The sequence below is a fragment of the Podarcis erhardii genome (assembly GCF_964252035.2).
Source record: "Podarcis erhardii genome assembly, chromosome: 3".
Classification (NCBI taxonomy): domain Eukaryota; kingdom Metazoa; phylum Chordata; class Lepidosauria; order Squamata; family Lacertidae; genus Podarcis; species Podarcis erhardii.
Genome location: NC_138507.1, coordinates 63,829,860 through 63,844,636, shown reverse-complemented (window position 1 = coordinate 63,844,636; position 14,777 = coordinate 63,829,860). Strand labels below are relative to the sequence as shown.

At 38.9% G+C, this 14,777-nt stretch overlaps 1 protein-coding gene across 4 annotated transcripts in view; it reads right to left on the bottom strand.

The window, feature by feature from the left end:
• The window catches only part of ADGRG6 (adhesion G protein-coupled receptor G6), a 96,525-nt gene that overhangs the window by 23,226 nt on the left and 58,522 nt on the right, over positions 1–14,777 (bottom strand). For all 4 annotated transcript variants that reach the window (XM_081855260.1, XM_081855259.1, XM_081855261.1 and 1 more), the window contains 8 exons: positions 14,455–14,516; positions 13,203–13,410; positions 11,846–12,011; positions 11,194–11,334; positions 6,588–6,716; positions 6,110–6,155; positions 5,255–5,361; positions 618–745 (listed from right to left, as the gene is read on the bottom strand). In XM_081855260.1, coding sequence (XP_081711386.1) covers positions 618–745; positions 5,255–5,361; positions 6,110–6,155; positions 6,588–6,716; positions 11,194–11,334; positions 11,846–12,011; positions 13,203–13,410; positions 14,455–14,516 — 987 coding nt within the window. The remainder of the gene's footprint in view (positions 1–617; positions 746–5,254; positions 5,362–6,109; positions 6,156–6,587; positions 6,717–11,193; positions 11,335–11,845; positions 12,012–13,202; positions 13,411–14,454; positions 14,517–14,777) is intronic.

The window sequence follows — 14,777 nt, the reverse complement described above, 5'->3', positions numbered from 1 at the left end:
ACAAAAAAAAAAAATCTTTAAGGGTCATATGTGGTCTGTAGACTAGCCACCCCTGCTAAAGCTGTTCGTTATATCTACCATTTATTCTACTGTTTAAAGTTATTAGTGAACTGCAACTGCCAAATGAAAACAACATCTCTAATTATTTATTTGTAATTAATCACTCTGGTTTCTTAGCGGCTAGCTTTTTGTTTTGTTGTTTGACTTGGATCTTATTTATCCAAGGGGGGGGGGGTCAAGATTTATGTCTGAGTGCCAAAAGTGCCTATTGTGTACAGAAACCTGTGTTTTCATATGGTGTATACATACATTTAAGTGTTCTTAAATTCCTAACTGATTTAAAGTCTTTTCGCCATCCTGCTTCTAGGCATTTATTCTGCTTTGTTTCCCTACACTGGCATAATGCCACATATATGTCTGTGTCCTGTCGTAACTTCTAATTACTAGCACAGCAGATTTTAAGATAAGGTTAGACACCTTTTAAATTTATGGTGCATAAGGCGGCTCCTATTTATCATGTTCGCTGATCGCAATCTGAATTTTAAATCTGCTCCTCACACTGAGACTACCAATTGAATTAAAAACAATTACTTGACCTGTTATGACAAAATACTTACTCAAAAGCAATGTACGTCAGAAGAGTTGCAGCTGAAAATATGGCAGAAATTCCACAACCAATGTACGTTATAAAAGTGAGGACTTTGGTGTTTTCAGTATCTATTTGTAGAGCGGTTCCTGGCAGGTCCTACACATAAGGCAAAAAGAGATATAAACTGTTGGAAATAAGGTTTTTTTGAGAAGCACAACTATTTTTCTCTTGCGATAAAAATGTAGGTAAATTCCAGAGAATGTTGGCTACACTGCACTTGATATATTTAGTGCATAACTGTCACACCTCTGCTTCCTTCCTACAACTCCTGAGAAGAAGAAAAAATTCAGAGGGTAAGTAGTGTAACAGCTGGAAACAGCATCAATATACAAACCTCTATTGTTCATATTATGTCATTATGCAGATCTCAAGAACTATATTGTGGGAAATCCTTCCACATGCAATATCCCATTTCCTTAGAACTCCTTACATTTAGGAGTCAGCCTTTCCTCCCTTGTGAATAATGTGAGCAGGATCACGTTTGTTTCAATGTTCAGAAAATGTGTCAAATGGCCCCTTCACGCATGACAATTTCCTACATGAAGATTATCTCCACATTAATATCTATACAGATTGAGAAACCAATGTTTCCTACATAGAAATAATCCTTGTACAGGAAAAATGTCGTGTGTAAGATTGGGAATGATGCATGTTTGCAGAAATGCAGGTGAAAGATGGGGTGGAATTCACATAAAGGGAGGCTGGCTAAATAGTATGAATTGTTGTGATGTCTTATTTTAGAGGGTAATGACTATAGCGGTTATGTGGCTGGGTCATTTGTTTGAGCATCTGTGACCACCTTGGAACAATAACTATTCCTGGATCAGGAGAGCTTGGCCATAGCAGTTCATGCACTGGCTACTTCAGGATTGGATTAGCACAATTTGCTCTATACAGAACATCCAGAAGCTGCAGTTAGCACAGAATGCTGCAGCAAGACTGACAGTAGGAGCGAGACCGTCAGCATATAACACCTCTGCTTAGAGACCTGCACTGGTTGCAGATCTGCTACCAGGCCAAGTTCAAGGTGTTACTGTTAGCATATAAAACCCTTAACAGCTTGGGACCAGTTTACTTGCAAGATCACCTTCCCCCATGTAAGTTCACTCTAGTGTTTTGATATGTGGATCAGGCAGTTACAGGTGCCACATAATACTTGTTCCCCATTTTTAAGAAATCGTTCTTCCAGTGAGATCCATACTTTGGAACTTCCTGCCTATTGACATCAGTTTTGTGAAGGAATCTTCTTTGACTCTGCTCATTAATCACACTGGTGTCCTCTGGGCCTTTCTGGCATCTTTTCTAATCTGCAGTATACACTCAAGTTTTTTAACACCTCCCAGCCAATTTGGAGTCATTTGACCCTCTTGGCTTTGCCTTTCAATTTCCCTTTTACCAGTTTTCTCATTTTGGGGAAGATTCCTCTTTTGAAATCAAATGTGACAAGTTCTACCAGGATGAAGCCAACAAAGACCAAGCATTTCATCTTCTTCCCTTAAGACTTCAGAGATATTGTGGCTTCCTGCCAGAGTTCCTTCAAGATTCTATTATCTAACTGTGTGATAACCTAAAACTTCTGCCATAGAGGAAATGTACCCCTTTGGCAATAGTCCTGTTTTCCTTTATTGTCTGTTTATGTTCTCAGAACATAAATATGCCTTGTAACTTTACAATTTACCTTAACCCACTATCTAGTAAAGCCACTTCCGAGCTGGAGAGGAGGTGGGGTTGCGGGCCCACGCCCTCCCCACGCACGGGGGGCTGGCTCACAGCCCCCGTGAGACTGGGAATCTTCGGGCGCGTCATCTCCCTGTCCAGCCAATCGGCTGGCCAGGGAGGCGTGGCCCAGGCTATTTAGGGCCGGCGCAGCCGAGGATTTCCCTCTAGTCCGGTAAAGGATTCCGTGGTGCATGGCCCTGTCCGAAGCCTATGGAGGTGTGGACCTAAGGCACGCCCCCGAGCGGTGACCCCAGGGGAGCTCCCAGTTGATGTACATCAGCAGGATTCCCCCTACTGGTGGTTAACCCTTGCCGGCCTTCATGCAATCAGGCTGAAGCTGGTTAGTCGATAGGACCAATGCCTAAGCCAATACGGCTCAATTCCTGCAATCAATAAAGTTGTGGCCTTTTCCGCCCATTAACTTTAAATGCTGTGTCCTGTGTCTTTATTTTACAAGGGGGGAGGTGGGACTCGCCACGCAATTACAATGTCACAAAGTGTTAAAACCGAGGAATGGGCCATCTCTCTGCTTTCCTTTTCAGCAGTCCCAACTTCTCATTTCAGTAACTGTATATTAGCTCTAAAAAGTAAGAGAATAGCAACAGTATTTTTCGTTTTATGTAAATTGAAATTACAGCATTATGAGATTCACAGAATGTTGGGGGGATCTTAGAAATCATGTAGTTGAACCCACTGTTTAATTGTTTTAGAGTAAGTGTTGATGACCTCTGACATTTCATGATCCCTGCACATCCAACAAGAAGATGCAAGTGAATGTGCATCATCACTTACTGATGGAGTGTTATTTTAATCCAGAGTCTAACCAAAGGCAGTGGACTTTGTGCACAGTAATGAATGACACATATACTTGTATGTCAAAAGGTCTTTCCCATTGCCTGCCATTTTAACATCCAGTTGAAGGAGAGGGAAGGTGAATGGATTCATGTGTTGTGATGGCATATATCACTGCATCATAACTTAATCATATGTGGGTGTAGACTGAGAAGCTGCATATGTTTCTGCATACAATGATCCTGCTAGGCTGGTGCTATTATATGTAAATCCAAACGAGATCTCTGGGAGAAAAAGAACTGGCAATTAAAAATGCCAGAAAAATATTATAATTCTCCAACTGGAATACTGCCAGGATTATGACGACTTTCTCCTCACTTTGGACTCTCCCACAAAAGCACTCACAGCTGGAGAAAGGACACATTGAAATTAAGAATGCCCCCTTTCCCCACAAATATGCAAAAGTAGAACAGAAGAAGCCTGAAAAGGGAACAGAAAGGCTTGTGATATTTTTCATATTTAAATTCATGAAAGATGTGAAAAGAGCTAATATATTACTAGGCCTGCGGAAGCCAGATATTGAACCTTGTGGCTCTAATGCACCATAAATCATATGCAGGGAAGAAAAAGACAATCCTTACACTTTGTCTCTTGGTGTTTCAAATATTTATAGCTCTTTAAAAAACCTATTTAAATCAGCTAAATCAAATCAGATGTACCTTCCTAATTTTCTTCCTAGGTAGAAGAATAACTGCGGAAACATGGAATATTAATATCAGCTAAAGTGAAATAATCATTGAGAATAGGGTTTAAGAACCCTAAGAAATCTTGTTCAGTTTATGAAAATAGCCATACTTTTTTTAAAAAAAGAAAAGTTTAATATTTAACATGATCCCCACCCAGTTTCTTTACCTTAGTTAAAGGTAGTTTGATGGGGCAAGATTTTTTTATATATAAAAAAAAGTCATGATGGGAAGCTGGACCACTTTGCAGTAATTTAAACTTGTGACAGTCCTTGCCACGGACACCTTGCTTACTTCATCCTCTATCCTTCAACACTGTGCAACTCCCAGGATTGGCTGCTCACAACCATCTGTGAATCAGATCCTACCTGGGTCAAGAGCCCTTAAAAACTGGATGTTGCAAGCATTCTTTTCTCTCTCAAAATTCATCCTTATCCATTTGATCTAGATGCTATGTTACTTGTGAGGAGAACATATGCCCAAATGTAAGCAGCCACATAGGGCAGATTAGTAGTCAACTTTGTTGGGCCAATGGCCAGGCGTTACAGGTGTCGTAGTTGAAAACAATGGGCTATCTCTGGGTCCGATGAACTTGAAATGTTGCTTTGTTTTTTCAACACACAGCTTTGCCTTTTCCCTTTTATTTCTCTTAAACCTTGTTCTTAATAACCTGTCTGAAAATTACAAGATGAGTCTGTTGGATCAAGCCAATGGCTCATCTAATCCTGCATCCTGTTCTCACAGTGGCCACGATCTCTTTGACTCATGTTCCTCATTCGAGTCTAGGGGGAATTTGAGGAAAACAACCTTCCCTGCTTTGTGGAGGGGAAGAGGTAATGTGCTGGATGCTCTCTCATCTCCATAACTAATACTAATCACTCATAGCTTTGAGAATTTGCTCCTATCTCCAGGTCAGAGGAGGCGGCGGCAGTGGAACATGAGATATTCCTTTTCCCAGGCATTCAGTATCAACCAACCAATCCCTTGATTACAGTAAGGCATTCAGAATTTTGAGTGCTGCGTTCCGTATTTTGGTGGGGAATGTTACATGAAAATGCTCACAGGATTCAGTCTTTTTTCAAAAGCAGCTCAGTCCCCTTTCAGGACCATTATTTTTCCTCACTTTCTTAATCTCCAGTGGATATCCTGGGGAAGCATATTTCATAATTGTGGTGCCACTACGGGGAAAGAAAACACTTTGCGTCAAGTGCCTGCCTGTCTCTCAAGACCATGAGCCCAGTCTCTGGTGCTGACCTTAAAAGTCAGGGGTGGGGCAAGATCATGTTCAGGCTGGCAGCAACTGCTTCCCCCTGCAGCAGTGAACAAGCAGGAGTGGTAAACAATCACTTACCATCAGCACCCCGAAGTGTGTGAGATGATTGCATAAGCAGACAGTCTCGTTTTCATTTGATTCTGCTTGCGCAAGGCAGCCTGTAGGATTCCACCCACCTTGGCCCTCTAGATAAATTGGGAAAGACAAACAATTATATTATTTGTTATTACCAGAATAATTCCAGTTTCAATCGCAACATGCACAGCATCTTACAAGGATTGTTAAAAATACAAATAATATAAAATCAACAATAAAAGCAGATTTTTTAAACACACACAACAACAGCCGGATTGTAAGTGTAGAACAGCAATTAGGAGACTCAACTTGAATAAGAAATTAATTATTAATTTACTATATAAAACCTACTAAAATAAAAAAGGGATTAGCAACTGCTTGACTAAAAGAGAGGTGGGCTCAGTGGATTTCTAGAAGAAGGAAACTTCATAATCGTGATACCAACGCTGAAAAATCAGTGGGATCTGCTCAAATCTGTTTATGACTGGTCCAAAAAGAAGGGCATGATGAGTAGTTTGGCTTATCCTCTCTTCTATAAATGGCACAATTATATGTCTATTAACTCTGTTAAAGCATAGTTTTCATTTTCTATTTTTCAACACAAAGCTTGTCATGTTTTATTTACTGATTTTTTTTAGGGTTGTATAAGGACACAGATAACAACAGTATACAGTGAGCACCTGAATTTAAGGTGTTGAAAGTTTCCTCTAGGTATTATTATACCATGGTTTTGAAGAAAAGAATGTTGCTGGAACATTGCTAATTGTATTAGAGAAATTTCAAACAGCAGAAAAAAATAATTAATTGCATTATTCTTCCAATATAATAAATGAAAATTTTCCAAAATAAAAAACTTACTGTTTCTGTTCATATCCCAAAAGACACAGGTGGGTTTAGGAGCCTTCTAGATATTTACACATGTAAAATAAAAATAAAAATAGCATTAACAAACAGATGAGAACCGCAGGTTCTCCTTGAGAGTTTTTGAAATATTTGTGCAAAATGTGCAAAGCTCTGCCCCCTTTAGGGGCATACTTAGGGATGCTTGTGCATCCATAACACAGTTGCTTAAGGACATGTACTCATTTGCTCAAACTTTACAAGTTTCCTGAGATACATGCTAGTGTTGCCACAGCAAACACAACAACTGTACAGAGTTGCTCTTAAAAAAGTTAAGAGAATGTTAACAGATTTAATAGACTTTATTATGGCTACCACAGCTTTGCCAGAAGAACACATGTTTGTGAAATCCACATTTCTACTTTCCTCGAATTTCATTTGGCTATGGGTGACATTACTGATTTTTAAAAGCAAACAAATGATACAGCTTTCTCACCTGGATTTTATCCTGCTTAACTGTGTGCTTAATTGTAATCTTCACAGAATCCTGAAGATCACGGATGGTACTATTGCCAATACTGCATGCCACCACATAACTGGTTAAGTTGGTGTGAGCTTCTGCATCCTTTGGAAAATCAATTTAAATGTTTACAAGCAAAAATAAAAATAAGAATTATTAGCTTGGTAATTGAGTTTGTTTTGCTTTGCCAGAATGCTTAAGTTGCCAGCATGTTAACACTTAATGTAGCTCATTATAAGAGCATCCTGTTTGCAACATTAAATTTTTGCTTTTCCTCACAGAATCATTGCTATTTCCCTTATTATTGCAACATATAGTGTTATAAGGACAGCTTGTACCATAATTTCCATAAAAAACACTCTCTCAGTCACTTTGTTCTGAGGCTAAGCAGAGTTAATCCTCAAACAATGCTGATTATATCCAATTCTGACATAGTTAGATCACTTCCCAAACCAAGAACGCAATCATTTTCTTATCTTATTAACAAAACAGTCTCCAGGGGAAAGAGGTAATCTTTATTTTTTGGCAGTAAAGATGCTTGTAACATAAAGCATTTATTCCTTCTATTAGTACATGCTACCATGCAATGAATATCCTAGATAACGGAGATAAGATTTCCCAGAACTGCCCTTTGAGGGTCCTTGTGCATCTACCTATCTATCCATTTTAATCCACTCCATAGTTTGAGGTGATTGACATATTAAAATCACAGTAACAGCACAAACAATAATACAATACAAAACCAGCATTTACAAAAGAAGCAGCAATAAACTGAAAACCCAGAATTCTATTAGTCAGCAAGTAGAAAACTCCATTCATCAACTGAAAGATAAATCCATTATATCTCATCTACATAGATGAGAGACGATGTCTAGCATAATAAAAAGTTGCACTGTTTCAAAAGGTTCCCTGCCAAACACAAGAACACTTTTTAAACTCAAATGTCAAAAAGACCTAAATATAAAAGGAAGCAAAGTCACAAGACTTTCCTAAATTCAGTGTCTATAGGTAAGTTACCTAATCTGTTGATGTTTGAACTGTCCTTTGTACAGTCACATATTAGGGAATGTACAGGCCACTCTGAGGAAAGCTCATAAATTCAAAGAATGGTACTTTGAGGGGATACCTCTTCAGTATCAGCTTTTGCTCCATTCATGTATGTTAAGGGGAATGAATTATTCCTTCACGGCCTCCAAGGAAGTTTAGATAAGCATCATAATTTTAGGACTCTATGGCAGGGAAGACAGGTGGCACATAAGATCCACTCAAAAGAACAACAGATACAGGTGGGAAGGTTTTTTGTGGTTTCTGTGCAGTATTTTATTAGGAAAATATTAAATTGCCTTATGTAACTAGGATATGAAAATGTAGTTTTTTATTTATTTATGTATGTTATTTAGATGCTGCTTATTCATTAGCATGTCAAAGTGGTGTACATAAAAAATTAACCAATACAGATTATTGCTAACTTGGATGACTGCACATATAGCTTCCTGAATGTCAGGAATCATGTTCATAGTGCTGCTATACACACTTCTGAGATATGAGCTCTGCGTGCTGAATGCACATCTGTTTAGTGGTCTGAAAAATCTCACCAAAGTATTATACGGTACAATCCATTCCAAGAGCCATTTGGCTTCACACATCTTTTACCCTCCAAAACATAGAAGGGGGCATTTTTCCTGTGGACAAGGCTCATCCTATCCAGAAAGATTAAGTCTACCTATAACATCTAGAACATCAATAACTCTTCACCAGTCACCATTTGAGTATGCTAACAAATGGGTAGACTTGTGCCATTGTTAATGTGAAATCGGTCCATTTCATGTCATCTGGAAACATGTAGAAGGAACAAGTGTTTTATAGCGAAGTGCTAACCCCTGCCAGCTCACTATGTACTTTGGAAGTATTTTTCTCAAATGTTTGAAATCCCTCTAGAAATTTTGAGACTTCTATACAAATATTTGAAAAGCACTGTTCATTTTCCTGTTGTTGTTCTCCTTCTTCCCTGAAGGTCCTCCTACCTTCACCAATAAAATAATAGCAAATATTTACCTTGCACAAATAGAATGATGACCTACTGTCCTATTCCACATGCATTACTAAGTCATAATTTAGCACCATCCAGCAGAAAGCTGGATCCCCTTTCTTGTCTTCTGATGTAGCTAGCAATTATCCACCTCCACTATTAAACTAATTTGGGTCTCCCATTATGTCCATTAGTTTAAACTATGGTTTGTTAACAGGTCATAAACCAAGGATCGGTCCGCAATAGTTTGGGCAATCCATATGCGAAATTAGCCAGAGTTCTTTCAAGTGAGGACTAAACAGGGAACACTAGGTGGATTAAAAGTGGAAGGGGATGCATGGATCTGCTTCAGGAAGAAAGTGTATATGATCTGGAGGCTGCTGCTGCTCATGCATGTAGTGTTAACTATAGTTAGGGAAGGAATACCCAACCGTTTTTTGGTCTTAGGGACACATTTGAAAATCAAAGAAACTGTTGTGAGCACCAGGGAAAAAAACCTCCAGAAATCTGGTAATGCTAGAACCACCCCCAAACACACAAACTCCTAATAAAACACAAGGAAAGCAGGCTACCATACAAAACACTTCCAACCCACCACAATATTTTAAAAATGGGAAAATTAGGAGGGCAAGGAAGAGCTGTGTCTGAGAGTGTCATGGCGCCCAAAGACCCTAGGTATAGAGTTACTATGATCCCTAGGAGGGCATCCAAGGGGCCATAGAAAGCATCAGATATCAGTCTCTGAGGGTGAGGAGAGAAATCAGAGATAGAGATTTGCTGTCAAATGTCCCCCCCCCCAACCATGAGGGTGCTGGCAGAAAGCATAGATACAAAGGATACATAGCTTTCTCAGTCTCCCGACATGCCCCCAAATCAAAGAGAAAAATATACTATCCCTGAAGCTGTCATAGTTTATTTCCCTATTGTAAAATTAAGAAGAATGTAAAGGGGAAGAGGGAAGATTGCAGCCAAAATTAATTATGTTACCATGACATAACAACATTTTCCCCAACACTTATAGGACCCCGATTTTGCTGTTCACCATAACTTTCTTTGTTGTCATTACAAAGGAATTTTTAAAATGTAGAGACTAAAGACTCTATAGATATTGTTGGGAATATTTAGGAAGGCAGTGGTGGGTCATAGTGATTTGCCAGGCTAGATTATGCTTAATATCTAGACACAGTGCCAATAAAAAGCACAATAATATATTCCAAAACAATGCTGCAGAGTTCTGCTGCGGATGCACTGGAGGCAAAGGTCATTTGAAATGATTTATAGGAAACAAGCTGCTCATTGAAAAACAAAGCTTCTTTCTTGAGCAGAGCTTCATTGCAATGTAAAAGACGTTTTTGCTGAGACTTTACTAAAACTCAGCAATTCTTATCTGCATTTTTAAGGCAAGAGAACCTTCCAAATCACTTATTTTAAGAACACTCTGTCCCTCAAATTGCCATAGTTAAACTGAATTTAGTGGCATCAGAGGTCTTTTGAAAACCATATCATTATAACCCAGGACCAGTTATTATTATTTTTATTCCCAGTGGATACGTAGGGCTGAATGCAACTATATCATACTCTGAACACACTCACTAGAATCAATAGGCATGGCCAACTTAACTCCATTCATTTCAGTGGGTCTATGTTGGATGCACTATTAAGACATTATATCACTATATGGCATAAAGCAGATCATATATGCTCAACTTCACATTCATTATATGGTCTCAGGCACAAAATACATGTGATCCTAATTGCATAGATAAATGCAATTTACACATAGTTTTTTTTAAAAAAAGCATTTCATTTTTAGAAGTCATGCTTACAGTAGGGTTCCTGTATCTCAAAAGGTTGTTGAGCATTTTTGGCAAAATTTCCAAAAAAACAAACAAAAAGCCACACAAAAAACCCTTCAAGTTTTTGAGCTTTTTTAAAGGAATTTTGCCAAAATCTAAGCTTCCGACATTGGTTACTATACGTCCGGATTTTCCTGGACATTTCAGCCATTTCCTCCCAGACACTGCAGTATTCTGACTATGTCTGGGAAATTTCGCACGTTTGGCAACCCTAACTTTCAGTAGACCTACATAAACCAATGGGATTTAAGTTACTAAACAGAGGCTGCAGGGCGATTTTTGTTTGGCCTCTGCTAGAGGGAGAGAGAAGGTGGGGGGGGGGGGACCTCCTGCAGTTGCCCAGAACCATCTGCATATGCGATTTACATTATTGAGAACTTACGTATAACAGCAGTTGCACAATTAAGACGACATTTAGTTTGTCCCTGAAAGAATCCTTGTGCTTAACAACTGTAAGCTTGGAGGACTCTGTTCACACAACTATGATCGCTTTTTTGTGTTTTTCAAAGTTCCCAGTCTCATAGCCTCCATGAATGTCAAATGAAAGCCATCCCACTTTCCATATGTTCATATAATGCCTGATATCATCAATAATATCCCACTGTCATCACACAAGATAAACAGCAACGTGTTTCATGGTATTCTTAAATGGCTCTTTTGATTTTATGTAAATGAAGTCATTAATGTTCCTGATTACCTGGAAAAGTCCATTTTTATTGAAAAAGGTAAACTGAGCTCTGGATACAGCTTCAAGTTCTTCTGGACTTAACTGGGTTAGTAAGCTTGGAGGTAAAGCAACCGAAGCCAGGGAATTATCTTGACTTTTGTCAAAACCAATCTGGAAAACAAAATTAGAGCATTTTTTCAACACTGAACAAGGCCAAGATTGACAAGGAGACTTATCCATAACAGACCCCAATTAAGATAGCCTAGACTGGGAAGTTAAATTGTGATGGATTCAGTTGAATTGGATGCTTTCTATATTCACTTTCTTCAATAAAGTTATGGCTTTTGAACTCCAGCACCTTGAATTAAAGTGCTGTTGAAAGCTCACAGTCACAGTACAGGGTCGTATGAGTTAGGAGGAAAAATCTGGCAAGCAGGGCACTGCCTAAAAGCTTTACATTCACAATCTCAATATAAGGCATTCAGTGTAGTCAGTGGAATTTTTGCCAATGCAAATTCATTAAAGGTAAGTTTGTTTGTATGTATATCTGTATGTATGTGTGTGGGTGTGTTTGTGTGTGGGTGTCTTTCTATCTATCTATCTATCTATCTATCTATCTATCTATCTATCATCTATCTATCATCTATCTATCTATGCGCACGTTTGAATATGTGTCCTGTACCTGAAAGTCTGAAGCATTGTTTTGGGGGCCAACACTGAAAGAGGAGCCATTGAATGAAGTTGAATTCAAAGATGAAACACCAAGTGCCAAGTTCCGTGTTGAGATGCTCATGGAAGGCCCTGCAAACTGAATCTTCAGTGCTAAGGCATCAATTGTCTTTATAGCTCTAAAATCAAGCAGAACATCATCATCATTTTTAATCATTACAACAATTAGAATAAAAACAACATGACTGCCTCAAGGAAAGATTTTTGTCTCTGCAGTTCAAGCAGGTCCACTAGGAAGTAAATATTGTCCTGCTATTCATTTTTCAAAATGCCAATAAAACCCTGAAACATAGGCTATCCCAACAGCCACAACCCAGGTTCACCCTAGGGAAGTCACCTTGGACCAGTCTCTCAACACCTGCATTTCAGATGTGGAGTGAAGAGGGTTCAAAGCTACACAGCTCCAGATTTGTACTGTTCCTTCAATGTCAGGTGAAGAAGCAGTGCTGCCTCCTTATCAACAACTTCCCTCCTTTTTAAAAACCTGGGGTGAAAGGTTTATGTGCATTCTTTAGTTTCTTGTCTTTAATTTGAGTACAATTTTGTTACAAATGTTCTAATCATTTGTAATGAGGCTGGAATTTATTAATAATCTAACAATAAAGACTTATCAACCCCTGTGAGACATTTGGGCCCCTATGTACTACTGTTGCCCAAGTAACCTGATCATGACTGCTCCTGAAAGCAATCACCTCTCTACCTGCATTATGATTCCCATTAGGCTCCTGGTCACATCGGCTCATTTTGCCTATGTTTCTATTTAGTGGATATAGAAATAAATAAATAAATAAATAAATAAATACTTATACCCCAGCCACTCTGGGTGGCTTCCAAGAGGAGATTAAAAATACATTAAAACATTAGTCATTAAAAACTTCCCTAAACAGGGATATAGCTTTAGCTAATGTGTTATAGCAATTTTTAAATGGAGCACCTTTGTGTTTGTATCTATGACTTGAGAATTTATCAATATTAGTACAATGTCACATCACATTGTCTTTGTTATTACTTCTGTTTCTTTTAACTGCTACATTTCCAGCAAATGCTTTTTTAACATCGAAATAATGGATTTACTGTCAAGCCCATGAATCCCAATGCTAGTATGTCTGAAATTTGGTTTTAGTTCTTTATTCACTTCACTTGAGAAAGTCATTTTTAAAAATCGAAAAAAAATGAGTACACTGAATACAGTATGTGTCCCTTGTGCACTATGAATTTATGAAAGACAAATATCCGGGGGGGGGGGATATATTTCAAATAAATGTTATTAAAAGCCACTCTTTTTCTCTTGTCTTTCAAAGAACACTTACTCAGAAGACGATGCTGCCAAAACACTATCAGAACTTGTGAGGATATTAGAAAATATTGTGACCACAGTAGAACCCAGGGATTCATTGATTTCTTCATCATTCACAATTTTTTTTAGCTTCTGGATGACATCATTGACTTTGTCTGAAGTCAGCTGCTGCCCTTCTCCTGTCAGATTCAGAAGCTGATTGGCTATATCAGCTGCATTATCTGAAAAGCACACACAAAACAAAATCTTAATAAAAAACAGTCCCAGAGGGGAAAAAACCTCAATTGAAATGTAAAGTAAAGCATTCTGTACCAGAAAATACAAGAGAATATAACATAAAGAAAGTGATTTGCATTGTGTATTGATCCAGATCTAGGTTGTGAATCTGGAGCTGTAGGTGATTATGTTGAAATTAAGTGTGACTAAAACCACGGGAAACATTTAACTTAAGCCACATAACTCTGTGCTGAATTATGGACTTAGACCAGGCATGGGCAAACTCGGCCCTCCAGCTGTTTTGGGACTACAATTCCCATCATCCCTGACCACTGGTCCTGTAAGCTAGGGATGTTGGGAGTTGTAGTCCCAAAACAGCTGGAGGGCCAAGTTTGCCCATGCCTGACTTAGACCATGGGTGGGGAATTGGTGGCTCATGGACTGATTCAGGCCTGCAGTACCCCACCCTCATCTTACCTCCATGCAGGTTTTAGGGCTTGAAAATTTGTCTCAGGCCTTCTCCCAAGCTTAATTGCAACATGGGGGTGGTATTTTTTTTTGGGGGGGGAGGAATTAGAGCACCTTCTGCACAAACAGTGATCACCCACTGAAAACACCTCCCCCTCACATACATAACTGATCTTGAAAGCAGACTTCCATTTATGGGGGGGAACCCCACAAAAAACTAAAATGCTTTTTCCAAGCCTATTTTCTGGCACAGGGGAGTATCTGTATATGTGCTAAATGTGTGTATGCATGCATATGTCAGTGTTGTACATCTAGGTGTGCGTGTGAGTTTGTTTATGCCGTATGTGTGTGAGACAATGTGGAGTGGCCCTACCCACCACTGGCAAGCACCTCCCAGAGGTTGATCAAGAGGGAATGTGACCCTTGTTCAAGAAAGGTTCCCCCACCCCTGCCTTAGACTTTAGGAAAGCACTCATACTTCTTCAGCAAAGTACTTCAAAAAGCCAGAGAGTCTAGTAACCAAGGTCTATAATAATGCTTCAAAATTAAATTCATTATATAACGAAAACCAAAAAACTTGCCTGTGCAGTTTCTAAGGTCAGGAGCACCCCAATATGATGTGTAATTACCTAGATTTAGAAAGCTAAAAATAAAAATAAAACAAGCATGATCATAGTAACAACATTGTTTGGAACAACAGGGTACAGAGGTTGTATTTTCTAAACTTCCAAACTTTCCAAACTTTTCATGTTGGTGACACACTTTTTAGACTTGCATCATTTTGTGACACAGTAATTCAGTTTTACTAGCGAACCGGAGGTTAAACTAACCCCTTTCCAGCCCTGGGAGGAGCGTGGGGAGCGTTTGCGTGACACACCTACACACTGCAGCCGACACACTAACG